Genomic DNA, 27,264 nt, shown 5'->3' on the forward strand with positions numbered 1-27,264 from the left:
CCTACCATAAATAATTCGATTATATTCGTTTGTGGTTACATGGACTTCCTGTGCCATATTGATAGTTATTAACTTAAATTTGTTTTTGAGCATGGGCCACTAATCAGAGAAGATTGCAAATTTCATTTCACACGGATATCTAATTGTTTTCAAAACGGAATTGGTTTTTAATGAGTTAGTTGCAGTTTTGTTGATAAATGGGTCTTGTTTTTTGAAATTATTTCTTTTGAAGGTTTAACATAGACCTTGAGGTCATTCGTTTTTCGGTTGTTATATAAATGGGTTAATTATGCTTTTGAAGAAAGGGGCAATTATGTTGCGTTTCTGCAGACACTTTTATCGCCCAATTATGCTGTTTGTTTACTCGTCGCTTTCAAAATAAACTAATAGGTAAAAGAAGTTTTGGGTCAAAGTTAATAGAGTCGGCACCACAACAGAGCCCTGGGGCGCTTAAATTGGTAATTTGTCGGTTTTTGCCATGTACTATTATTTATGTAGCAGGCAAAGTATCTCATACTCAGTAACGACGAATCGAGGAAAAAATTTGTACACGGATCACTTATTAGAGACACTTTAATTATTGTCAGTAATATCGCGTAGTCACGCCACTCAGCGTTTCTGTCATTACCAGAAACAAACTAGGCCTCACGCACGGATGACTTTATATTGGCTGTGACTGAGCACGATTAGTTGATGGCTCTGAGTTGTGTTAATTGCGTATGCATATGAATAACTGACAAAAGAGTGTCAAAATTTTGTAGAAACGCCCAACGGATATTTCGTGATTTCATCGCAAATATTTTGCCAGTTGATTGAGTGAACACACTATTCTGCTACATTGGTGGTCGTACTGAATCCTTTTAGTTCTCGATAAATGATTGTAAACATATTGTTTGAAAAGGAAATGGATAAAGAGAACAATGTTAGGCTTTTATATTCGGTAATATGGATTTGGTTCTTACGCTTGATCTTGAAAAGTCACTGAAAGTAGAAATATGGAATCATTGCGTAAACGGAAAGAAAAACCTCATTTTAATGTCACTTATTTCTGGAGGCTGCCTTTATTTTTTGGTACCTAATTTATAATCTCCTATAGATATGTAACGAAAGACACAGAAAATTCCTGAATTTTACAACAAATAATGGGTATTAATCGGAGGGTATATTTTACCTTCTCATTTCTCGAGTATGGGGACTGGGAAGCATAGCTACCTCACTCCAAATTCAAGAATGACCTTGATACCGAGTACATCTTTTTAGTGTTCGAATATTCGTTTAGTTTTTAATTTTAGATACCCCAGTTTGCAAACATCAAATCCCATATTAATTCATCCATAACCTTTCCCTAATTTGAACTAATAAGTCTCATTTTGAAATGCCTTGGGAATGCGCGAATAAATAACTGGAGCCGTAAGGAGTCGTGCATGTTGAATAAATTTTGTCATTTTCAAATGAATCGACGTATAATTGGCAAATGTTTACCAAAATTTGCTTGTTGGTGGTCGCGCTTAATACGCTCTAGTTTTTCTCTTGCTATAATATCCCGGTTGAGCTACTGGTCTGTTTGTTTTATATAATCGTTCGACACCCGTATTTCATACACAGTCTAAATAAAAGTCTCTAATACGATTTTGTGCAAATTATCACAAAAAATTGTTTATCTTTTAAGCTTTCTTTATAATCATATCGCGGGACCTTCTCATTGTATTTATATTTTGTGCTTTTTCAACGCACCATCAGCCAAATGCACCACCTAATTGTATTAAAACGCCTAATCGAGAGCATCCCGCGGCGTCGCGGCCCTTTGTGTTGCTTATTAGAGAACGTTTTCTCATTATTAGCGCCGACATAATTCATAATTCCCGTTGTCGAGGCCCGGGAGTCTTGAATAATTCAGAAGAGCAGCGTAATAAGTTTTCTAATTTGGAACCGTCACAGCCGTGTGCTAATGAATGAATGAATATACGAGCAGAATTTAACCTCGGTACGAGATAATTTACTTGGAGTTTTGAATATACCCTCAAAATTGGCCAGTGCGTAATTTAACCCTTTCATGACACGATGCTGCCCCATGACACACTTTTCATCAAACTGTAAACACCCATAATAGAGTTAATCAGTCAGTTGTTATGATATCCTTGATAGATGCGTTCCTGTATGTCGCATCCAGGCATTCATCTTGTGTAAACTGTATTAGATTTATTGTGACTCCCTTATGAAGATGCTGGGAACCTTAAGTTGTGCATATTGCATGTAAGGTGGGATTAGAACTCATAATTCCACTGAAAGTGGAGAAGCCAGAGGTGGTTTAACGCCTGCGTTCATACGGAGTGATTGACATTTTGAAGTTTTATGAATTTTTATCCACGAGGAGGCGAACTTGAACTGCAATAATACGAAACTAAACATACGTGTAGAGTGTTATTTTTGTTCCGTCGAACTCAACATTCTCTAAAGAATTCTGTGGCGTAAATATCGCCAGGTTTCGTATTTGTATAGACAGAAATCATTTGATAATATTAAAGCGTGATAAAGTTTATTTTTTTTTTTATTATAATGATACAGAATTTTTTTCGAGAAGCAAGTTTTACATAGGTAGAAATTAACACAATCAGTATTTCAAATTCACCCTGAAAACTTCAAGCAAAAGATATGCTCCAATTTAACGACCAAATTTAGGTGTACCTTGGGTAAAAAAAAATTTTTGTATGTTTTACTTTTGTTTGTATGTCGTATTTTCCAAAATCGGGATTTGTGGTTTTCACCGATAAGAATACGAGACATTGTTTTTTTCCCGGCTATAAGTCATCCATACGTTACATTGGCCCGTTCCTAACTCTGATTAAGTTTACATTAGATAAGGCAAACGAAACGGCGTTTCCACGAGTATTCAGGACGTTCTGGGTATCCAACATAGGTCATTTTCGATTGAATTCGTTGTTATTTTCATCAAGTGTTGTAGAATTATAAAATCATTTCATATTATTCATAGCCTCACATCAATATAAAATTATTAATTACATTCTTAATAAAATATTTTTATGGCAAATACCTTTTGTTCCACTTAACGATTTAATCAGAATTCCGTCAGACGCCTTTATTACATATGACATCCTGTTTATTAGACTCTTGACGACAATCGAAATCACTCTTTCTTATAAAAACGATAAAATCAAACCGAAATAATCAGGATGTGAATAAGAGAACGGCACGCAACGGTAATTAATAACTAGAATGAATATGAAAATGCAAATAAAGTGAGGACCGTAAAACAACACAACGCATTGAATCTCTTTTTGGCTGATAAACGTTTTTATTTATAAACCAGACGTGAAATGTGAATAACCCACGCCTGAATTGACTGAAATACTAACTTTTCATGCTTGGCCACGTGTATATTTGCTCCTCATTGGAACCAGCCAATTAGTCGCCAGCACCAATATTACTGGATTAGACATTCTCATTAACTTTCTATTTTCTGTAAGAAATTATACCCACGGAGAGCGTTTTTTAACTCTTTTCATGTGTCGTTGTGACCAAATTTAATAATAAACTGATAAGAAAAATACTTGCGTTCACGGAAAGGGTTAACGCACGCATTGTAAGCCATCAATAATGTATGGGCGCCGTTGTCATTGCTTCGCGTAAACGTTGTAAAACGATTCAGGCTTCGATCGGTTCTGGGGGTATCTTTGTCCTATACGCATACGTGAAGTCATTAGTTGAAATTGAAATATTTCAGCAACTACACTTATTTTCAAAGTTCTATTATTCACATATCATTATATTATAATTGCTATAAGAAAACAATGTGACACGCCAATCATTTTTGACATTGCACACAGATTTTTGAACTTTGTATTAATATTAAATTGTTCTGTTGTTTGTTAACTTTGGTCGTTCATTCTCCATAAACGTAATTCCAAATAGTCTCGTCATGTCTCTTGCGGATGACTCATATGTATAATAACTCCAGTCGTCTATTGTGATTAATTAATTAAATAAACAAACGAAAACGAGCCTCGAAAAGTGTACACTCGTGAACTGCTTGTTTGTAATGCGCTGTTTTTGACCTGCAAATTGGTTGGGATTAAGATCAGTGATAATTTTTTCATTTTTATGGTCAATAATGGTAAAAACTGTGGAATACTGCCGTTATTATGTTTATTTTCATCTATATATATTTACTCTGGGGAAAGTCATAACAATTCATTCAAAAGTGAACTTAAATGATCTAAAGAGTCTATGTGGTTTTGAGATTCTACAGGCCACCCTGTACATCAAGTGCCTTGATGAGTATTTGGCAACGCTAACGAATTGGGACTATGTCATCTAAAAATTACATCATGAACTCGAGGTCACGTTAAGATTAGAATTCCGTGAAATTCGTATTTTCGGATAATCCGTTGTTGGTTATATAAACCAAATAAATCTTTGCTATATGTTATCGAAAATCGGTAATCAGACAATAATGAATTGAACGTATTAAACTGGATTATTTTTGTGTTGGTATTGAAAAGCATTAATTACAGTTGAAGCATAGCGATTCAGCCGAATGAACTCGCGATGGGTACGCCTATGGTGAACAGTGACATTTTTCCTATGACCACTGTTATTTGTAATAAAATATCTTAACCATATATTGAACAGTGATGTATGAAGACAACTAGATATTTTTATTAGTTATTCTATTGCATAAATATATTTATAGCAGGGATTTCAATGCTGTCGGAGTCTAGTTTTCTGCATTTAAGTTCGTAGTGTTTTTTCAATATTTTGTAGTACCGTATTCGAAACGTGCTTTGAGGTTTTTCTTTTATTTCTGGAAGTAGAAAAATCACATTTCACAACGTTAAAAATATGTAGACAATCAAGAATTTCTCGTTCTTTCTATTTATTCGTAATGAGCCGCATGCGAAATTATCAAACGCAATCAGGGTTAAAAGAGTTAGGTAATCCTTCTTTACCTATTCAACGACCGTCACAGATACGTCTTTTGATAACAGAATCGTGATCAGCGTTTCCTGCAAAACGTTAATTATTTATGTACAAATAGATAATTTCGCTTCAAAATTTATATCTGATCAAGTGAAGGCCAATGGTTTCTATAAGTAACTATATAAAGACAGCCAATGCCCCATATATGACAATAATTTGACTGCAATTCAAAAATGTTGTCCAATTACCGAAAAAAAAAATCAGCTAGGCTAAGAGTGATGATGACATTCTATGATCCGAATTTTTTTTTAGATGAACTATTTGATTCATAAACAAAAAGATATTAAGCCACGAAACTTAACGTAATGCAAACTTTATTAAAATTGGTTATAAATACACACTGTACATATTGCGATGACCGAGCAAACAAACACTGCTTCTAGAACCGGTACAGTTTGACGTTACCGTGGCATTTGCTTACATGGCGTTTTGAGTTGTAACGGTTGCGGGCAATTGATGGAAAGGGCGTTAACTTTGATTTAATTATAGTTCGGATGAGTGACGCAAATTTATGATTCTAGCAATTTCTTAATATATCTTTAATTTGTAATTTTCAAAATCATTTTTAAATAGAAGAGTCTAATAAGGTTATTTTCTTTTTCAAATTTTTTCGTATGTGTGAAAAACCAAGTCTCTATAGGCGTAGGACACCTTTCGTTGCCACCGGTAGAGTGCTTATAACATCAGATTTTCAAAAACATGCATTCGAATGCAACGAGTAATGTGGAAATCAGGATAGTCTCTTTATATACGATTTGTAAAATACCGATAATGTAGAAATTACGTAAAAACTTTCCATATAGGATCAACGTTGAAACACTGCGAATTCTTATGCTCAAAAGCTTATAAGATGCATAGATTTTGCACGCCTCCAAGGAATGGCCGTATCACTTTATGCACAATTTTGATATTTCCCAATCAAGGCTATTTACGAAATCACGTATTCAACAGTCGCTTGTTCTTAATTTAATTGGCCTTTGTTGAATTCCGCGTGGAATAATTAAAATTTATGTGATTGGATTACCGAAGTCTTAATTTAATAAATTTTAATTAGTTTGCCGATTCCTGGCCGCGCCTCGACCTTAATGTGCGCTAATTTAAATTTAAAATTTAAATTGGGAAAAACATTAATGAATGATGATCGAAAACATTGTTTTTCGTCTGAAAATGTTAATGAGAATTGATCCGTTGAAATAAACAGACGAAAAATATTAATTTCAATTTGCGAATTGTCGTGGAAAGTATCTTACTTAAGAAAAAACGAGTTCGTATATACTGAGCATTTTCTAACGCAGATGTTATCAAGATGAATAGGTGGATACAGAGGTAGTAAGAGGGGAACAATATCTCGTCGTTAAAAATTGGGACGTATTGGTGTATACGTTCTAATATTTGTTACCTAAGCTGAACTTCATAGTGGTTTGCGGCGGGTCTAGGGTTAAGGTTATTAAATTAGTCAAGGAAAGGAGTTTTGACATGGAATTAATTAATATGTAAGATTAACGAGAATCGAATTGCAGCGGAATAATCATAGTTATATAATATTTACCGATATCATGTTGTGTTAACTTTTGATGTACCGCTCGTTTATTAGACTATTGCATTAAGATAACAATCAAGTATAAATCGGCTAGTACTGTTCACGAATTTTCGGCCACATAATTTGAATAATTTCTATAATATAGCATAAAATTATATTAAACATCGAAATTCGAGGAGTGAAATTGCAAATTTTGACGAGATTCCTATCCGAAAAACGATTAATCCCATATATTTTTTAGTATGGACTTATTTAAAATTACGTAATTTTTTGTGTTTACCTCAATTTGGTTTAACAAAATTAATTCATGAATTTGATGAAAAAATGTGGCTTTCAACATCAAATGAGTAACCTTATATTTCTAAGAATTACCGAGTTGTTGAAGAGTCCGAATGCTGATAACATCACAGGATTTGGTTTTGTTCTCAAATGCTTCAAACGATTGATATTTGCTTCTTGTTGATTACATTGTTGTGGTTCGTGCGTGAAAATAACAACTGGTAAAATAACAACTCTTTTTTAATTGAGTGGCAGTTTTGATTTAATGAATTTCGGTTTTCTGATTTTTAGGCTATGGCCAGTATATTTGTCACCATTTGTCATCTGTCAATTGTAGAAAAAGATAAAACCTAAATTAGCATTAAATTTTTACGTGAATATTAACCATTTTTCCTAGGTTCTGTTTAAAATCTTAAATAAAACACTCAACACCACTAACAATCTCAGCGCATAACATTAAATACTATTATTAATATTTAATCCAATCCAATTAGTTACTTAGTGACGTCGCCATTGATCAATGATCAGTACAAAACTGATTACAAATCGGACTAAAATTCGATCCAGGGTTGTAAGTATGTTCGATCAAACATGGCGAATTGATTATGTGTTACTTTTATACACATTTTCACCAAGGTCCATATCTGGTCAAATTTTGCTTTGTAAAATGTTTGTGCCCATAAACGAATTAGTGTATATTTATCTTGGTTGTTTCCTCATCACCGTGATTAATTATTTCTCCCGCCATCTCCCGAAAGATAAAAACGAGAGAATCTGGAGAGTAAAAAAGAGAAAAACATCGTCGCGCTTCATCAGAGTTGATTCAATGTTACATGATTGGGAATTTGGACGGCGCATGCCTATAATTAAAATTGATATTTTCTTCTGCACTCGCGGTCCTATGGGAAGATTTTTTTAATTCAATCGAACAAGAGATTTTTTTAATCAGTATTCAAAGGCAGTGTCTGTGTGCGTGCGCGCGGTATTCGTAGATCTCGGCCCTCGCAGGAATAGCTCAGATCGTAATGATTATGTCTCCTCTCATTAGTGTGGTCATTAGGTGGATAATAATATTGACAATGGAGTTGTAACTTTTGGGATTGTTTACCGAGACAGTCGAGGTGAGGCTAGCAGCTTTGCAGTGTTTAAACGGCGATGAAATGTAGTCGGTTTTTCTCGGAAGACGTATTAAGGAATGATACAAGCATTTAGATATTCGTACATGTGTTCTGCAGAATAAATGTCGATATTCGGATGGATCGCACTTGGAGGAAAGCCTTTGTGATGACGAGTAAAGATTATGTTTCACACGGCAATCTGCTTTTTTGAGAATAGCTCTAGATAGTGTATGCGTATTCATATTTTACCCTAGAATACCGATTTTTTTGTATTGGCAAAATCGCATAAACGTTTTACCATTCTCGTCTGGTGTATGGTAACATAAGGTAACAACTTGCGTCCCCAGGTATGTACTATTCAAATTTGAACCTTGTTTAGCGAGACTCGATTGGTAATATTGTTTACAAATTCTATAAAATATATTTCCCATGAAGATTTGAATATACGAAACATTTCTTTACGATGTTGTTAAAACCGATGCCAATCATATTTATCATTACAAACAAATACATTCGCCTTTCAATAGCATGTGGTCTTGCAACTATTTCGATAACCATAACAATGGTTTGTTTTCATTATTTCTAGAAATAAAGTTGATTAAATACCTACAAATACAAAATAACATTAAACTTATAATGATGCATCTCGTTAAAATAAAAAAATACCGGATTCAAATTAAAAATTTGTATCAAGCTGTGATCCAATTAATTAATGAACAACTAGTCTCTGTGGTATATCGCCCTATACAAGTTTGTTCCAGATTATGCACACATTTGTACTGATTGTCAGATGCAAGGATGTTCCAATTTCGCGGTTCCAAACTACTCGTTTATCTATCTACACGTTGTTTGGTCTAAAAGAGCTTATTTTGGGGTCAATAGGGTCAATGTTTTCAATGTCGTTCAGCTCCGTGAACTTAAATAATAAGAACTGAATATCTTGATTGGATTATTTTCATTTGAACTCGTTCCGAGAAGTTGAAAAAATAAAGCTGATTAAAATACAATTAAGAAAATTAACCCTTTGTGTGACATGTTCCGTATTTCATTTCCTCAATAGTGGTCGACGCCTTAATGTCAACCCGCCCAGCAAAATATTCGGATTTCAAGTATACACTGGGCGCCAACGGGTTATTTTCGATAATATATTAAAAATAATATAACATATCATAGTTCGATGAGTCGGAGTGGATTATTATTTCGAAATCACGTACGTCGGAACGAAAGTTTAGTTTTATTAAGACTGTATAAACATTCAGTGATTAATTAAATGAGTAACGGATAAATTGCGTCCTATTGAAAAATTATTAAGTTCAGTCGTTCTTTGGCAACGCCCAAACTAAAACAATAAATGTATTTGATGAATATGTTTTCACTCATCTTTAGGAAACGAAATATGTATCGAGTATTTATTTATTAGATATGGAAGTGTAAGATAATGAAGGCATTGCGAAACCAATTAAGGGCTTGAATCTGAATGAAAGACATGCTGGTTATTTTTTGCTTGTTCATACTAAGTATCAGAGAAAACCCCTATCATCAGGCATACCGTTCCTACCCTTAGCCTTTTTGTACAGCCAAAAAGAAGACGCAAATGGCGATTAGGAATGTTGACTACAATTATTTTAGGGACATTTCGAGTTCAATTCCTCAGCGGTTAAATGAAGTATCTTTCTTTCAGGCCGATATTTTATTTATTTACTGTTTTACTTATTTCATATATAATACAGCGTACACTAAAATAATTTTCTCTTTCATGCCCAGTTTAAACCTATATGTGCTTACTGGTATTTCATGAAATTAAATTAAGTATCCATGACGAAAGAATAATTTAATGCTTTACGCAACTTTTCCTCGCTTCCCAGTTGTCAAACATTCATTTATTTTTCGTGTTGGCTCATAATGCAGTTAAATTTTTTTTTACTATTTTGTTCGCATCATGGATTGCTTTGGGGGTTTGGATTTTATATTTACTCAGTAATCATTATCTTAATCTCATATCAGTAAAATAAAATTGTAGTTTCTGCTTCCATGTTTTTGTGTCTAGGTGAAAAAAAGTTCAATTTTGAATATAGGATTTGGTTTGGACCATTCCATGACTAAATAAATTCTATCGAAACTCGAAAGTTTATGTGTTCAATACCAACGTGATATCTATTTGAATACCTTAAATTATGTACAGCCCCATATCGCATTTAAATAAGTACACTTTATTATTTTTTACTCATAGAAGAGAAGTGACGATTCAAGTGGACTTTTATTATTACTTGAGCTTATCACGCATCAAAAAGCCTAATAAGATATTCGTAGAAAATGACGGATTCCCAAATTAAATTTTCAATTTTAATTTAGCTGATTAAATTGTCTGCCTCATAATCTCATAATTATATATAGCTGGATCATTGTCTCCACCGTACCATTATCTATTGATGACTCAATAGGATTTTGAAGTAATGTTAGTGGAATTTTCCTATTTTAATTAGAGAATAACGGCTTACATAATAGTTAACCCTTTCTTTCACCGGGTTCATAGCCAAAACTCTAATGTTATTCCAAGCAAATATATATTAAGATATAGTATGCAAAGTAGATTTTCATTTGTTTACTTGTTATTGTCACAGTTTTTAATAACGAGCGAATATACAAAGCGTAGTTGTTAGTGAGGAAATATTTTGTGGTGGATATAGATCAATTTAAAATCCAACTGTCGATATCTAACCTGATTATTATTAAATGTGGTTCTGTAGACGTCATTCAATATTGTATACATAAATGAATAAAAGCCTAAGTTTTTTTTTTATAATCCGTGATTGATGATGCTCAGTTTTAAATTAGTTCCATTGTCAAGATGATTTGAAAGTAAACGCGTCACGTGTTTGTGACACGGATGCCCATCGGAAGTATCGTTTTTATTCAACTCGCATACATGTTATATGTATCGGAAGTATCGTTTATTAATTAAACCTATTTCATATGGATGAGACAAAAATGAAGTTATTTATAGACATGGTACGCCAGGTATTTTCTTGGCGTTTTTATGGGTTTTATTTATTCTATATAAATAACTAAACCAATTATGGTAAAAATATGCGGAGGCTGATATCAAGCATGAACTATAGTATAAAAAGAAATAAGTCTAATACGCTTGTTTAAATGGCGTATGAAATTTTTTTAAATCATGAAATGCCTTTTTTATGGGTGTTTTGTTATCATTTACAGCTTAAAACGAATTTTAGTCTTCATTGCAAAACGGAGAAGCACACTTCCAAGCTGCAACTAATTAATCACATTAGGGAAGGAGGGGAAGCGAACGAATGGAAAATAAACTATGCAATTGCTGGCAACAATATGAATGTACGTATTAACAAATTTTAGCATACTATTACATTTAAATTATAAATTATTACGTTCTTTGTTGTTTTTCTCTTACACTAGGAATGCGTTCAATGAGTTCCAAGCTTTTCTCACGTACGTGTCAAATATTGCTTATATACTTTACTACATACAAATGTGAGATGTTTCAAAATCTCTTCCGAGATACTTGCTCACCAATATAATTGGAATTATTTTAATAACAAATTGATAGCAATATTGTTTTCTAAACTAACAGACCAAGTGGTTTATCGTGTTTACAGCGCTTTAAAATTTCATTATAAATGCTGCATGACGTCGCCATTACTTTTCGATTACTTCACCAGTGAATTTATATTTGAAAGACCAATGTGTTCATCCTCCCATTACCGTTACAAAGTTATTAAAAGCAATCATCAATTCCTGATTAAGACAAGAGGTCTGGTAAAAGTTAATCGTCTGAATCTGCGGTCACCAGGGAGTCGTAATTGCGCATAGTGTTGATTAGTGAACCCATGATAATCATAACATGGTGCAGTTTCCCACGGTTTCAATCCAAAACACAGCACGTGTTCAGCAACTAGTCTGGTAAACAACAGCGTATCAATTATCTAATAATAATATTTTCTCTTAATTAATTTTGACTTTTACGCCGAGTATGTTGGGCCGTAGCATGGTCGGTATATGTAAGGAGGTATTAACAACGTTGCATTTTGAAATGTGCTTAAATTGGTTGGTTAAGGTATGTTGCGCGTAGGCACTGCTTGTTCGCATATTTAAACCTGTCTAACAGATGTTAACGATATTTGGACCTTTGTACAAATGAAAACCCGTTTTACACACTGAGCAAATCTAAAATGCAAATTGCACTTCAAGTTTGTTTTTTGAATGAATTGCCGGAATGTGTAACCCACATAATTGATAATAAAAAAGTGTTTGATTTTCAATGTCATTATAGACTATGAAATCTATAGCTGGGCTTTGCATTCAACTTCAACGTACTATTTAGCATCAAAAACGTACGCCGTGCATTCAACGCGGCTATGAGTTTTCTCTGCGTCATGGGAGGCACCCAATTAAACATCGACAATGACATTACGAATATTGAACTTATTCTGTTACATTTGCAGAGAGTAACATGCAACGGATGTCGGCATTCAGCTACTAGTACCGATAAACTGAGAATCCACTGTTCCACAGACCGTCACCAAGGGACGTTAACAATGTGCCACGTACGTTTTTAATTTAATATAGCCTAAAATAAAACGGTAAAACAAAGAGACTTTCATGGAGTTACCAGGAGGTGATGATATAGACAGGTACCGGTAATATCATAATTAAAAGTTTATTCGACTCACCCTCGATCGTTTCATTTAAATTCTGAGTTTATTGTGTACATTTTCTTGTGATAGACCACATCTTGCTTGACATTTCATTGCCCTACCGACTTTACCGGCACTATGTTTTGGAAATTGAGTCGTTCGCATCTTGTGGCTTGGGCGCGCTTTTTCAGTCACGTGTTTAGGTAACTCGAGCGTGAAAGGACAAACAAAAATGTGGTAACGGCCTTTTATTACTCCTATTGCCATACCCTTATATGTTAGTATATTCAATATTATATATGCCTTCGGGCCTAAATTTCCAAGCTTGCAGAATTCCATTCACGTGGTTGTGAAATCATAGAATCAATCCTTCGAATAATAAGTTTTTTCAGTTTTATCATGCCGAAACAATTTACAAATTGCGCTTTGAGGAATATCACTAGCTTGCATATATGAATAGAATGCGTTTCTCAAAGAAAATATAATCTTTTGCAGAACAACGCAACTGGTACAAAAATAACACTCCAGTCAGAAAGTGAAACCTTTTCATGTTGTCGCGCTGATAATGCGGTTTCTCATTGCTAATTGTTTAATGAACGCTATTTAGGTATATGAATAGGGTTCACTCAATACAGACATACGTTGCCACCTCAATTCAGTATTGTTCCTAAAATATTTCTATGATGCACCAAAGTTATAACACAATGCTGGTTTCATCCGGTACTTTTCTTGATTATTATAATGCATAATCTATGTTGCCTAATTTCCGGGTGGTTCCTTACCTATGTCACATGTTGTAAATAGGCTTTTTGTATATGGAATTTCTATAGAATTTCATAATCGCACCCAAAATTGCTGATTCGTTACTTATTTTCTTCAAAAACTGACTAACTCGTGTCATATTCAATGATCGGAAACTCTGTTGTTCATTCTACTTGTTTAATATTTTGTTAGTAAGCAAATGTAACCTATTTTGCTGTGGCGTACGGTAAAAAGACGAAATGATAAGTTTACGCGACCCAGTTATCCCAATCCTTGAATGCTAATATTAATTTGAATATAATTTCACTGTATTCGAATTACAATCTAGTCATAATATCGCGTGGTCGAAATAAGATCTTAATATTACGTCAGACAGCTCACCTCGACGCTATGCATGATTTTTCTTACAAAGAGTTTTTATTGGCAACCGCAGTCGGTGATAACTACGGACGACTTCAATAAACTGCAATATATATAGGTTTGATAAGATTTTTAAGTTATTTCAAATCCAATGATAACCGGGAAGGGTCATTCAAACCACAGTAATTACAGATTGATGCCCAACATGTATTCATGTTCCAACTCTACTAGTATTCGATCCTTCATGAAGTCGTCACCTCCAAATCCCACCTTTGCCTAATTTAATAATAACAAATATTTCGTTAAATTTACCGCAAAATTTGATTGCTTTACTACGCATCACTGTTTTCAAAATTCGATAGGTCGCATTTTGGACAATTTCCGGAGCAACAATGATGCGCCCTATCATGTCACCTTCCTATGAGCCTAGCTACGAAATTGGATAAGTTGGGAATAGTCATTGTTTCAGCGACTGCGAAATCCCCATTATTGAAATTCATTTATTACTAAGCAGCTACTCATATTAAGGTCAATAAGCGATACATAATCGGGACTTCCCGATTCGTTATTATTCACGAATCTTCATCCGATGAAGCATAATTTGTCTTTAAATGAGAGAAATAAGTAAAACGTTTAATTTTCAGTTATTACTAATAGTAAAATTCAAACGCGGTGGGGGATATATATGCGTGAGCACATTCTTCTGCTCGTCAGATTGCAAACTCCGCGACAACCAGGGGATTTAATTGCCTATAGTGATTAAGGTGAAATCGGATCAGAATAGTTACGACTTCGCTTGTGAAAATTTTTTTTTGCAACCTGTGAGAATTTGATGTATGCCACACCACATGCAAGTTTTGCTGTATATCAGAGAGGAACCTGGTTATATAAAATGTTATGCATTAATTATTGTTTAACTGTGACATACTAGTGCTGATAGCAATTTTCTATGTTTTTCAGTATTTAGACACTATGCTTAAAGATGCAGAATTGGGTAAAGGCCTGCACTCTACATCAGAAGGCATCTCCTCGCACCATCTTTTATGTCACCCATGCGCCTATCAATCAAAGGTAAGTGTGATTGCTCCAATAATGCTTCCAACAAAGCTTCTGAACTAAATAATAAGGAAATCTTTCTTTTTTAGTTTGTTGTTGAGATGATACAACATATGCAGTGCCCGAAGCATCAAGTAAACGTTCATCAAGAGCAACAACGTGTTGGTGCTAATTTAGCTGATATGGTTTCTGCAGAACCTGATCATACTGATGGCGAATCTCTGCATTCGCAAAATGAAGAAGATAACATAAAGAAAGAAACAGGTTGATATTTTGAGTTTTATTGGCCAGGGATATGGGGTTTGTAAAAAAGACTATAATTTGGCGTTTTATACATATTTTAATAAACTTATCGAATTCTAGTTGTTGACACCACGCATCAAAGTATAAGTAATATACAGTGCAGAAGAATTACCTTTTTGTACAAAAATATGAGCTGTACAAAAATGGTATTTTATTACAATAATGATGACTATCTTTGCAATTCACGTGTTTTACAAACAATTAATTCCCTAATATTAAATCGATTGACCTTACCAAATCCTCATCAATTGGTTTTGCCAAAATCTAACCGTCAATCCGTTTGTTATGTATATTCTGCTTATTTTGGATTCTCATCTTATTACTGTATCACACGAAAAAGGCATATTGAAAATAATATTCTAAATGTATTTTTAGAGTCGAACGACGATCAACAAATTGGAGACAAGATCGATGAAAATATAGAGGAAATACAGGTATAGAAAAATTTATCAATAAAATCTGCTAAACAACTCAAAAACCAGACAGAAATTATACTGATTGTTTACGATTTCCCTCGTCTGCTTTAGTTTGAGATACTGCAACTCTTATATTCAAATATTAATCCATCAATTTGATTTTCCGCTGTGTACCCTTGGGCGTTTTGATTGAAGTAATTGGAATCTTTGCCATCAGAGTAAATTAATTCATTTGACCAATCAATCGTCAACTATTTATATAGCCTTTTACTAGTTATTTTTGGTAGACTGAATAAAACATTTTGGGATTGTTTTTGTGATTTCACTTTTATTGCTATCAGTAATTTCCCTTTTCTGTCGATTTTAATAAATCAGTCGGTTTCAATTTGTCTAATTTTAAATATAAATGTTAGACTGCTCCAATTTTTGTAATCTAATTTTAAATTGGGACGAGTTTTGACCAGATGGTTTTTATAAATAAACTTCAGATAAAATTAGTTTTACTTCTGCGAGTTGTTTAGCGATTTAGACTCCGCCGACTCGGAATGGTCGGAAGTTGTTCTATTTTCAATACATTTAAGTTATTTAGGGCGATTCAGTTTGTTTAGTTTGATATAAATTTTGACTGGAGTATGCGAGTAGCGCTAAAAAGTCGAAAACTGTAGATTTAAAATGGACACGGGCACGTTTTTGAAAAGTAATAATCACTTGAAATTTTAACTGCCCTTTTTACTTCTTAATATAACGAGTTGACTGAAATTATCATTGATATGCATATCGCCGACCTATATCAGAATATATTGTATTTTTTTTCAAGTACCAACAATCGTAGCCACTCATTTTAATTGCGATTTAGTGATTGTCTGATAATGGAGTGGCGTCGCAACACTTAACTTAAAAACTATTATTTTATCTATATCAATCCAACGTTCGACAGGGTATTATTTTGTGGGATTATCGACGTGGAAACCGTATATTTGCTTATCGCTAATATGCATCGTAATAAATGGGGGTTAGTAAGTCACTAAATGTGCCAAACTAATTAAACTACGACCCTAACCTATATTTTAAGACTTTGTTAGTTTGAAAATTCCAGTGAGTAATTTGCACCTGAGCAAGGCCAACTAATTTGCACTTGTCCAGTGTATTCACTAAATGGACCATTTTTTTTGCGACATTTTAACCTAATATGATATATTCACGACTTTTTTAAAGAATTTTCTTAGAAATTGTTAGCCCAGTCAGCGAATAAATAGTCAAGTTTTTTTGTGTAGAGTTTGACGATGATATAATTTTTCAAACTCGCGACAACGGCGAACGGAAGTCAAAATTTTAGAACAAATGCTCAGGTTCTATTTATTAATTCAAATTTTTAACATCATCTTTATCAAGCATTCTATTTGAGAGTCGTACATTTCGCAATAGAAATTCCCCAATTTCAGCAAAACTTCACTTCTAATTTATAGAATCACAAATGTCAGTTCTGTAACTATACAACGACAGAAGAAAATCGGCTTCAGATTCATATCATGACACAGCATAATGCTCGACCAGCGATCAAATGTCCTATGTGTACGGTAAGCTATTTTTATACCATAAGCTTTTTTTTATTGTTTAGTAGAGATTTAAAACAAAACCAGTGGTTTCGATTTTTGGTGTTCCCTTATAAAGATTCACAGTGTTCCCATACTTTTGTTTCAGGAGTTTATGCACGACACTTTACAATTTCAACTTCACTTAGTACAAGTACATAAATTAGCTTCCGGTCCATTGGAAACAACAACGGAAAATTCAACACAGAGTTCGGAAAGCAGATCACCAACAAGAACAATTGGAGGTTAGTTATGTATTGTGACGTAATTGCTACGCAATAAAGAAATAATATCAGACATTTCATTTTGGTTGTTCATATTCCAAACAGAATTTTCGTAACTTTTTCATACCGTTTAAGGAACATTGGAAGCGATTCAACTTCCTCTCAAGGTCTCAGACGAAACCATGAACACTGGTGGAGAAAGAATAGATTCGACGCAGACTTCCGGGTCAAAGGTAGTTTTGCTTAAAACAAGACTCAAAATATTGAATGAAAATTCCTAAAAATATTTTCTCAAAATAAAATATATTTACGAACTAATTGTGAACAAAGTTGACAATGCAATCGATGTTTTGTAACAATAAAATTATAATTTCGGTTTTTGTTTTCGCATTTTTATATCATATTTTTTTATTTTTTTGCCGTGAAATTTGAAACTTAAATAATTATTTACGATTCGTGAACTTACCGCAAGTTATCACCTTATATAATGTGATTAGAAATAAGATTTCCTGGTAATGACCGCAAAATGACGTTATCACTAAAATATGAATTTTCATATCAATATATTACTAATTTTAGTCAAAAATAGCATGGCAGCGTAATCAAGATCAGACTTGATAACGACAGAATCGTTTATTTGTTCTTGAACGCAGGAACGTCAAAATCACCCCGGAAGCGTCGAGTCGTCCGCTGACGCCTCCGCTTTTTATTCAGTTATTTTGTTGATCATTTTTCTTCAAAAATTAAAGATTAGCATTTAATAAATGTATATGTCAAAACATTTTTGAAGATATTTATCGTTCATTGTTGCGTTAAATTTCAATTTTTGAATATGTTTAAAAACAAGGTGGTTCTTTTACTTGTATTCATAAGTTATTGTGATTCTTGTTTGGAATAAAATAAGGTACGATTTTGGTTTTAGCCATTTATTAGTCAGTAATAAATTGGGCCTAAACAGTATATATATATATTATATCTGGCTGGTTCAATTATTTAACTTCTGAGGAAAAAAATTAACCTATTGATCTCTTATAACATTGTAGCCAATATAGACTTTCTCAAATTGAGAGCCGGATGTTTAGGCTTCCATTGAATATGACTGCCGGCTATTTGATTAGCAAACCAGGGTTAATTAAGTTGCAATCATTTTACTATCCCGTTCATTATCCCCCAACTGGCTCTGACATACGTCGATACATCATAGATAGATTCCTCACAGCTGTGCAATTTGGTTGACAAAGCTCATCTCGGCTTGTGAACAATGCACCAGAGTCGTTAGCTAATTAAGTTGAAGTCATACCGTACGACACTAATAATAAGGTGTAATGATCGCGATGGTGTTTTTTTGGTTTAGTAATACAAACTTACTTGACACGATTGCAAAAGTATAAATGTATTGACTGAACGTGGAAACTCAGCTGCCTTTACCGCTGTTCGTAATTTGCACTTTCTATTAAATTGGGATTAATATCCCACAATCTCCAAAACTATCTAGGTTTGGTGTTATTTTGTATTGTTACTTAAACCAAAACAAGATTGCATAAGCATGAATGTGTTTCCTGAATGTTAAAAACTTAGTGCTAACAGCCACATTAACCACTAATCTTAATATACACTTTCTATTAAAATGGGCTTATTGCGGACCCAAAAATATCTAGATTTTTAGTTATTTTGTATTGTGTTGCAGTCTGAAAAAGTTACAACTGCACCAAAGCAATAATTTTCATTATATAATATTTTTAAAATGTCTTGCTCTCGCATCAGGCAGGGATTTGGCGCACATGGCCTAATTTGCATACGTTTTGCATATGTGTCGATAAGCATTAGTTCCAGGAGTACACTGTTTTCTCGGAATCGAATTTTTGAATGCGAAGTCTCTTTTTGATGAACTTTTCGCCTTCTGGTATAATTTATTATATGAAAATGTTGCTTAATATTTTTTCAGGTTCATACGGGTTCTTCTATTTACGAAGAAAACAACAATCCTGATAAAACTTTTTCCGAGCAATGTCGGCAATGTGGAGACACACTGACTTCACAGGAAAAATGGCAGGTAATTATAAAATGCCAAATGATCCGTATTAAATTTATCAATTGCGTTCAAAACCACAGAACAAGATATCTGATTTAAATTTGTTATGCTTGATTATCTACAAATATACTAAAAACAAATTGAGGTAAAAAATCAACTTGCTGTACTCAGTGTAACACTTCCATTATAATGACCATAACTTTATATCAGATGAGATTAGGCTTGGAGTTATTCCACAACAGATGTTCAAGTGTGAGACTGAGAACATTCCTCAGCCATGCCTTTCAATCAGTAAATCGTAAGGTCGGTCGCTTTAGAAGGGTATATATTGTGGTGTTCTACACGTTAACCGCCGTCTTTCATTTTTGACGTTATTTTTTCTGTGATGTCATCAAATCTGTCTCAATGACGTTGCTAGAGCTGTTTTCATTACAACTTTCGCGTCTTGCGTTTGAATCCAAGGGGTATGGACCACACCAAGGGGGGTTATATTTCAATCAGTTTTACAGTGTCTGAGCTGGAGTAGTTTAAGTGAGCTCATATATCGGAGAGTGATAATCATCTGACTTTGAGATAGTCTGTTAGATGTACAAATAGTGGTCCCAATCGCCATTTTAATGTCGATGCCTCTTTTCTAGAAGGTTTGTTGCGCTGCTATTTTACAGCAATCTACACTATAAATTTATGCTGTTTGTGTCTATACACTACTACCTTGTAGCGTGTACATTAGATGGACATCAGCATGAGTTAGCTCGTTGTAAAGTGTCTAATACAATACATTTTCAGCTTCATTTGGAGATCCATCGTATCCAAGCAAGCGCTCTCGCCTCTGCATCCTCCGCGACAAGAAACGAAAAGACCTGTGAAACTTGTCGTATGACGTTTTCTTCCGTCAATCAATTCCGTCAGCATTTGCATGTATGTTTGTAGTGAATTATCTATGACGTCATTTGATGACGTAAAGTGTATATCTCGGGCACAGACTGCCATGTAGAAGCGTGAGGTTGCGTTGATCAAAGTAATTTCGAGTTGATCTTCGATTTGATCAAAATCTGACATTTTATGCAGTTTGCAAAGGGTTTTTTTCTTCATAAAATTGATTCCTAGTGCGCTTTCTCGTTTCGATCATAAAATGGCGGTTTTGGTATAGTATATTCATAGCGAAAATTCTAGAATTTCAATTTAATTTACAATAACTTATCAAGTTTTTACTCCGTGTATCGTATCTCAAACATGTTTTTTTTTTAATATAGACGAAACACGGCCAAACATGGCCCAGGAGTGATCAGCAAGAAGACAACGAAAACGAACATTCACGGAACATCATTGATGAAGGTTTGAATAAGATTAGCTAGAAATAATATAGATATGGCTCTATTGTGGACCGTGTTCCTTATATACGTGTGTTCTAAGCTGAATTTTTCTTTCGAATATAAATGAATGGTTTATCGTTGAAAAATTGTCGTAATTTGTATAATACGAAGTTGCGAAAGCGACATGTCTGTGTCATAGGGCAAGAATGCGACAATGCATTCTTATCAAATTTCTAATCTGGCAACAGAAAGGGTTCACTGTAAACAAATATTTTTTGCATGTTCTATTTATCTAATTCTATTTATAGCGGATGACACATTTCATGAGTTTAATGATACGGTTTTGACCAATTTTCTGTTTTCTCGAAGCAATAATGTGGTTCCTTAATGAAATTTTGTGGAAAAGTGTGTTTAGAAAAAAAAATAATCGTTTTTAAATTAGTTCATCAAAAAAAAATTAACATTTTTTTCTCATCTCGAAAATTTATTTTTTTAATTTTTATGCCTTTTAGATAATCCTTTATCAAATGCTCGTTCTCTCCTGAACGCCATATGTAGTGATGTTGAATTTGCCACAAAAGCAATGAAAGATCCGGGCTTCAATCGTGTTTGGGAAACACTCGAGGCTCCTTTCACGTGCAGGTAAATGCATATGGTTCACCAAAGAATATTTATGAGTATTTGAGAAAAAAGATTTTTGATCATTTTTATATTGTGGAAAAAATGCTAATTTTTGAATAAATTTATAAAATCAAAAGCCACTGGAAAGCAGAAATATGCAAAATTATAACGGGTCTATGTCGATGCATATGCTTTAATGCCTTCAGATGTTTCTCCTTACAATGTCTTGTCAGAAATTTTACTTCCTATATTGTTAACAGTAAAGCGCGTAAAGCATATTTGATAATCAACTGTTTTTCATGTGTTTATCTGACGAGAGCTGACCGTATCATTTAACCCCGTATCGTGATTTTTGCTTTTACATCCCAGCCCTTGTGAAGAGACCTTCGTATCAAAGAACGATTTATTAGACCATATTATGGCTTCCACTGTCCATATGGGTCGCAGTGAATCCAATGAGGAACGAAATAAATCAGCGGTTGACGCGGATGCGTCGGCCGAACTAAATGATCAATTCCCGCGAGATGGCGCCACGGGGAATGAGCAATCAATCAACAAAGAGAACATGGATTTTGAAGAGGAAAATGCGCGGGAAACCAGTGATAACGAAGGTAAAAGTGGCGCGCAATCGTCAAATTTCGATTTTTCTTTATTGCACGATTACAAGTGGAAACGAGGGCGTCTTCTTTATCCAGGAATTAGTAGAAGCGCCCACAAAAAAGTGCTCGTGGATGTCGGATTCAACCAAGTTGTTCATTTTGTAGAAAACCGATCTTCGGAAAATCGAGAGAAAGCGAAGAAGTGGAAAGAACAACAGAAAAATCAAGATGGAGACGAAAACGAACGAAAGCAACAAATACCAATCGACGAAAACGAAAATAATTTGGTGGTTGAGAAAAATATGGCATCTAAAGAAAACGTCCATGTAAACCACAATACAGACAAACAAACCCCGGATGAAACGGAGCAAAAAACATCCCCGTTTCATTGCGATAGTTGTGGAAAAGATTTCTCTAACATGTGGATTCTCAAAGTTCATGAGAAATCTGTCCATAACATGGAAATGTCGACTGAAATGCTGCAAGAATTTGTAGAAGGGTACTCAAATTGGTATTGGGATTGCGCAAGGAAAGATTTAGAGAACGTTAATAACACTGAATCTGACTTAAAACAATTTAGCAGTAACAACGCCGCTAAATCGAGCAGTAATAATGTTGATTCAACTGGTATGTCACCGAGACTTGTACCGTCCAGCAACCTATCCGCTCCAAATATGAGTGACATTTCACAGATAGACGACGGTAAAGATTTTCAACATAATGCTCTTCAGGCTTTGATGAAAAATTATCCGGGGATGCTTGGAGCTTTTGGCGGTGCTAATTCTACTCAAGACGCGCATACTCAATCTGCAGCAGATGACGCACAATCTAAGATTCAGCAGCAAATGCTTTTGCAAACGTTGATGACGGCACAAACCCAGGCGATGCAGCAACAACAATCTACTAATCAGACCCAGGGTTCCTCGCAAACAAATGCTTCAAACATAATGAACATGCTCGTTGATCATATATACGGAGCTGCAATGCATGGCTCAACTCCTGGTTTTATAGACCCTGTCGGTGTCATGTCTCTATTACAGCAACAACAACAAGCTCGCGTTCCAGCGGCGGGCGTGAATCCTTATCAGTGGCTAGCAATGAGGTTTATGCAACAACAACAATTACAACAACTTCTAATGTATCCTGCAATGACCGGAGGGGCGGCTGGGATGCCGTTTTTACCAAGCCTAGCTGAAAACGCGAATCAACAACAAATGCTCGCTTCTTTTGCTGCAAGTTTGCTTAATCCTAATTCATCGTCCCCTGATTTGAATAATTCAGTAGTTAATAATCCGTTGTCATCCGCTTTGCAAGCGTACCAACTTCAAGCAGCCGCTGCTGCGTCTATGACTGGTGATTCTAGACCCGGAGGAAAGGATGCTGAGCAAGATCCTAACAAAAGTACAATAGTTAATCAGAGAGAATCTTCCAATATCAGCCACTCTCCTGCATCCGCGGAACTTCCTGCGAAGAGGCCAAGAACAAGAATCACTGATGATCAGTTGAAGATTCTAAGAGCAAATTTTGACATTAACACCTCACCAAGTGAAAATCAAATTTCTGATATGGCCCACAAAACCAATTTGCCATCGAAAGTCATCAAGCATTGGTTTCGTAACACTCTTTTCAAAGAGAGGCAACGCTCAAAAGATTCTCCTTACAATTTCAATATTCCTCCCATGACGTCACTAGATGACGTCAAAAGGGAACCACTTAGTTCTAGTGACAACTCTAGCAACGAAAATGCAATCGTGGAAGAAAAATCACAAATAGTGAAAGTTGAACCAGAACAAAACGAAATTGAAGTTGAAGTTTCAAGAGAAAACGAATCTCATCAAATGTTCACAGATTCAGTCGATAAAAGGGAGGAGTTACATGGGGCCACATCGTCCGCGAATGCCCCGATTCATTCTACAATGTCGCAGAGTCAAGCAATGCAGATTTTAAAATCATTAACAGAACGAGGCAACCTTGCTAATACTGAGGCAAACAAGTCTATTTTTGCAAATGCAATGTCGTTAGTTCCCAATGTTACATCTGTAAGGGATAATCACTCCCCTGTTGGATCTACAAATTATTCTTTAGCGGCAGATCACCGTGCTTCGAGTGAGAGCAACGATCACAACAACACGTTTGCGTATCGACAGGAAACTGCAAATTCTGACGCTTATAGTTATGAACGAATTGCAAACGTGTCCACTGCAGATTTTAGTTATCCGATTGGCACACCTGGGCACGCGAATCTTGCTTCAACAATAAGTAGGCGAACACCGCGTACGCGATTCAGCGACTACCAGTTGAAAATATTGCAAGAATTTTTTGATAAAAATGCTTATCCTAAGGACGAAGACTTGGACAAGTTGTCAAGATTACTCGATCTCAGCACAAGAGTGATTGTAGTGTGGTTTCAAAACGCCCGCCAGAAGGCTAGAAAAAGTTATGAAATGCAACAAAGTGGGATATCAGCGGGTCATCATACTAACGGTATTCAGAATCAATCGAATTCGTATCTTACCCGACGCCCATCTCCACCATTGAGTTCGTCAGTCGACCAACAAATGTCTTCTATGCTTTCTACACAATCTCTTGAGATGGATTTATCGCCAACGGCTAAACATAGTCATCAGTTTTCACATGATGTCGCAACGCGTGCTTCTGTTCTGCAAGATATGAAACGAGAGACTCGTGCTGGCAGCCCAACTGAACCCAATTACAAATGCAATCAATGTGATGCGACGCTTCCTTCAGCCGTAGCTTTGTCACAACACGAAAGACTTCATGATATGAAGCCATCTGCTTACATAGAAAACGTCATCCAGCAATATAGGATGTTTTATCCATCAATAGTAGAAGGGATGTTGCAGGGAACATCTGGGAAGGATTCTCATGAAAAATTTGGAATTGAAGCAAAAAATGAATCTCGCCGGCCTTCAAATAGTCCTCCAGCTGGTTTCGAAAGCGAAAGACGGAAACTATCTTATAGTAAAGAATCTGAAACGGTTGAAATGAAGCCGCATATTAAACAAGAAACAGGCCACGGTATTGAAGATATAATAAATCGTTTTAGTTTGCCGCAGCCTCGTGGGAGTGTAAGAGAAAAGAGTCATTCGTACGAATCGAAGATGAACATACCAGCGAGCAACATGATATCTCAAAATATAATGACAGCACAGCAGTATATAACCCAGAGAGACAATGCAATGGCCGCGAAACGAAAGCTCAGTGTTTCGCCAACACTTTCAATGTCTTCATCATCGTCAACAAGTCCTAATTCAGCAAGACAAAATATGGGACGTAAAGGTGAGTTTTGTTTCGTTTGAGAATTATAATTTGTAAAAACGCTATTTTCAGTAATATTTAACATTTGTTTTCAAATTCCAGTTATCAATGATACTTCGAAAGATCCTAAACGTCTTCGCACTACAATCACTCCTGAACAGTTGGAATTTTTATACCAGCAATATCTGGTTGATTCTAGTCCAAGTAGGAAGGTGATTGAACAGATATCAGACATTGTTGGACTGAAAAAGCGGGTTGTGCAGGTATGATATACCTCAATTAAGTTTTCTTGTGATCATTCTATATTCAGAATTTGCTTTATTATCAAAGAATCTTAGTCAATTTACATGAAATTAATGTAGTTGAAAATAGTGCTTAGAGAAAGCCCCAAAGAACCGACCCGTGGTCTCCAAAGGGGTCGAGGGATGAAACCCTGGGTTTGACCCTATACTAGTTTATTTTTACGTATGATTATTATTGAAAAATAATTTTCTATTCAAGTTGGAACTTTTGGCAATTTCAGGTTTGGTTTCAAAACACGAGAGCACGAGAAAGGAAAGGCCAATTTCGATCTGTAGGCCGAATCACTTCTGTCCTGGGCATGCCTCAGATATGCCCACAATGCCGCGTCACGTTTCGAACAAAGGCGGATCTCGATGCTCATATAAGATGCAGACATATGCAGTCGCCATCTTCGATTCCAACATCGTCCGCATCTCAAATGATGACGTCACCCACAACGTCATACCCGGAATCAAAGTATGTGACGTCATTTTCCATTTAATTTGAAAATTTGTCTTTTATGTTTTTGTCTATCTGTTATCGTTTAATTCTTTCTTTGATTAGAACAACATTTGGTGCCATCTCGTCTAGCAACAGTCGTTTGTCAGCTTCCGAAATTTCTCCTGCGTCATCAACTGCTTTGTTTAGATTGAATGAAACGAAGAGAGAAATGACCCAAGAAAAAATTCAAGATTATAAAAGTATCATCAGTAATATGCAAAAGCAATTGAAAGAAAAACAGGTCGCAGGTGAGACTAGAATTCATTCATATATACCAAGGTTGGCGAGGCACGAGTCATTGACTCGACTTAAACTCTAGTCGAAACTTATCAGAAACTAAAAAGTAACTAGAGTAGGTAATTGACTTGACTCGAGAGATGGCGACCTGACTCTTTTACTCAACACAGAGTAGTATCAAAATTGAATTTGATATAGACCCGTGTTTACCATTAAAACCACTAACTACGCGAGGCTTCTGATGCTTCTTAATTTATCACATTCGTTCTCTTTTCAATATAGATCAGACTCACGTAACAACTTTGCACGGATCAACTGCTGGTAATCCAATCACATCTAATGCACACGCACCATTTGTCAATTTATCGTTTTCCGATTCAACTCCAAGAGACAAGATCAACGATTCTGCGGAAGGTCACGGAAGTAGTCCTAAACGTAGAAAATTATCTGAAGAGAATCACTCATTCGATACAACAACATTTGCATCAAAATTTGTGGCAACACCACGCACTGCTGATATATATAAAGCCGTAACTGAGCAGATTTCGAAAAGTAACAGCGTCGATGTGATAGCACAGAGACTGCAAGCTAAAACTGCTTCTCTGGCTCCCGAAGTAACAGAAAACAATGTCAAATCGTCGGAAGGGTTTGCTTTCAAAGTGAAAGATGCAATCCAAATGTCTTCTTCGCCTGTGATGATGAGTAAACAATCTATGGAAGGTCAAATGTCGTCCTCGCCGCCAGTATCGTCTCCAGGTGGGTGCAAAATATATCTCACTGGTCACGTCTTATATTGTAAATAACAGAGTTGTGGAGCCGGGGAAAACTCGTAATCGACTCCTAACGGGTTGCATAAAGTTTTGTCTCCGGAACCGACTTAAGCAAAATTTTGACTCCGACTACAGCTTCGAACTCCGGGAAGTCCGATTGTGATATCGAAAACATTGGCGTAAGCCAGCCTTCGTTACCCATTTTTGAGTTTTAGTAGGAACTAGGAAGGTTTTGCCTATTTTATGATCATTAAAGTCTACAATTTCGAATCCGGGAAATTGGGAATTTCGACTCCGATTTCCGAATCC

The 27,264-nt window shown here is 35.3% G+C and overlaps 1 protein-coding gene across 5 annotated transcripts in view; it reads left to right on the plus strand.

Moving 5' to 3' along the window:
- LOC120332196 (zinc finger homeobox protein 3-like) overlaps positions 1–27,264 on the plus strand; it is a 63,070-nt gene that overhangs the window by 30,819 nt on the left and 4,987 nt on the right. Inside the window, exons 11-28 of one of the 5 annotated variants that reach the window (XM_078119502.1) lie at positions 11,155–11,289; positions 12,417–12,518; positions 14,691–14,801; positions 14,876–15,050; positions 15,465–15,523; positions 16,972–17,082; positions 17,207–17,342; positions 17,457–17,554; positions 19,267–19,374; positions 20,140–20,271; positions 20,607–20,688; positions 21,179–21,308; positions 21,657–21,898; positions 21,983–25,186; positions 25,268–25,428; positions 25,689–25,924; positions 26,012–26,196; positions 26,468–26,941. In XM_078119502.1, coding sequence (XP_077975628.1) covers positions 11,155–11,289; positions 12,417–12,518; positions 14,691–14,801; positions 14,876–15,050; positions 15,465–15,523; positions 16,972–17,082; positions 17,207–17,342; positions 17,457–17,554; positions 19,267–19,374; positions 20,140–20,271; positions 20,607–20,688; positions 21,179–21,308; positions 21,657–21,898; positions 21,983–25,186; positions 25,268–25,428; positions 25,689–25,924; positions 26,012–26,196; positions 26,468–26,941 — 5,881 coding nt within the window. Of the gene's footprint in view, positions 1–11,154; positions 11,290–12,416; positions 12,519–14,690; positions 14,802–14,875; positions 15,051–15,464; positions 15,524–16,971; positions 17,083–17,206; positions 17,343–17,456; positions 17,555–19,266; positions 19,375–20,139; positions 20,272–20,606; positions 20,689–21,178; positions 21,309–21,656; positions 25,187–25,267; positions 25,429–25,688; positions 25,925–26,011; positions 26,197–26,467; positions 26,942–27,264 lie in introns of all 5 variants that reach the window. The other 4 variants (XM_078119505.1, XM_078119503.1, XM_078119501.1 and 1 more) reach the window with 4 other exon arrangements.

Source organism: Styela clava, chromosome 13 (assembly GCF_964204865.1).
Source record: "Styela clava chromosome 13, kaStyClav1.hap1.2, whole genome shotgun sequence".
Taxonomy (NCBI): Eukaryota; Metazoa; Chordata; class Ascidiacea; order Stolidobranchia; family Styelidae; genus Styela; species Styela clava.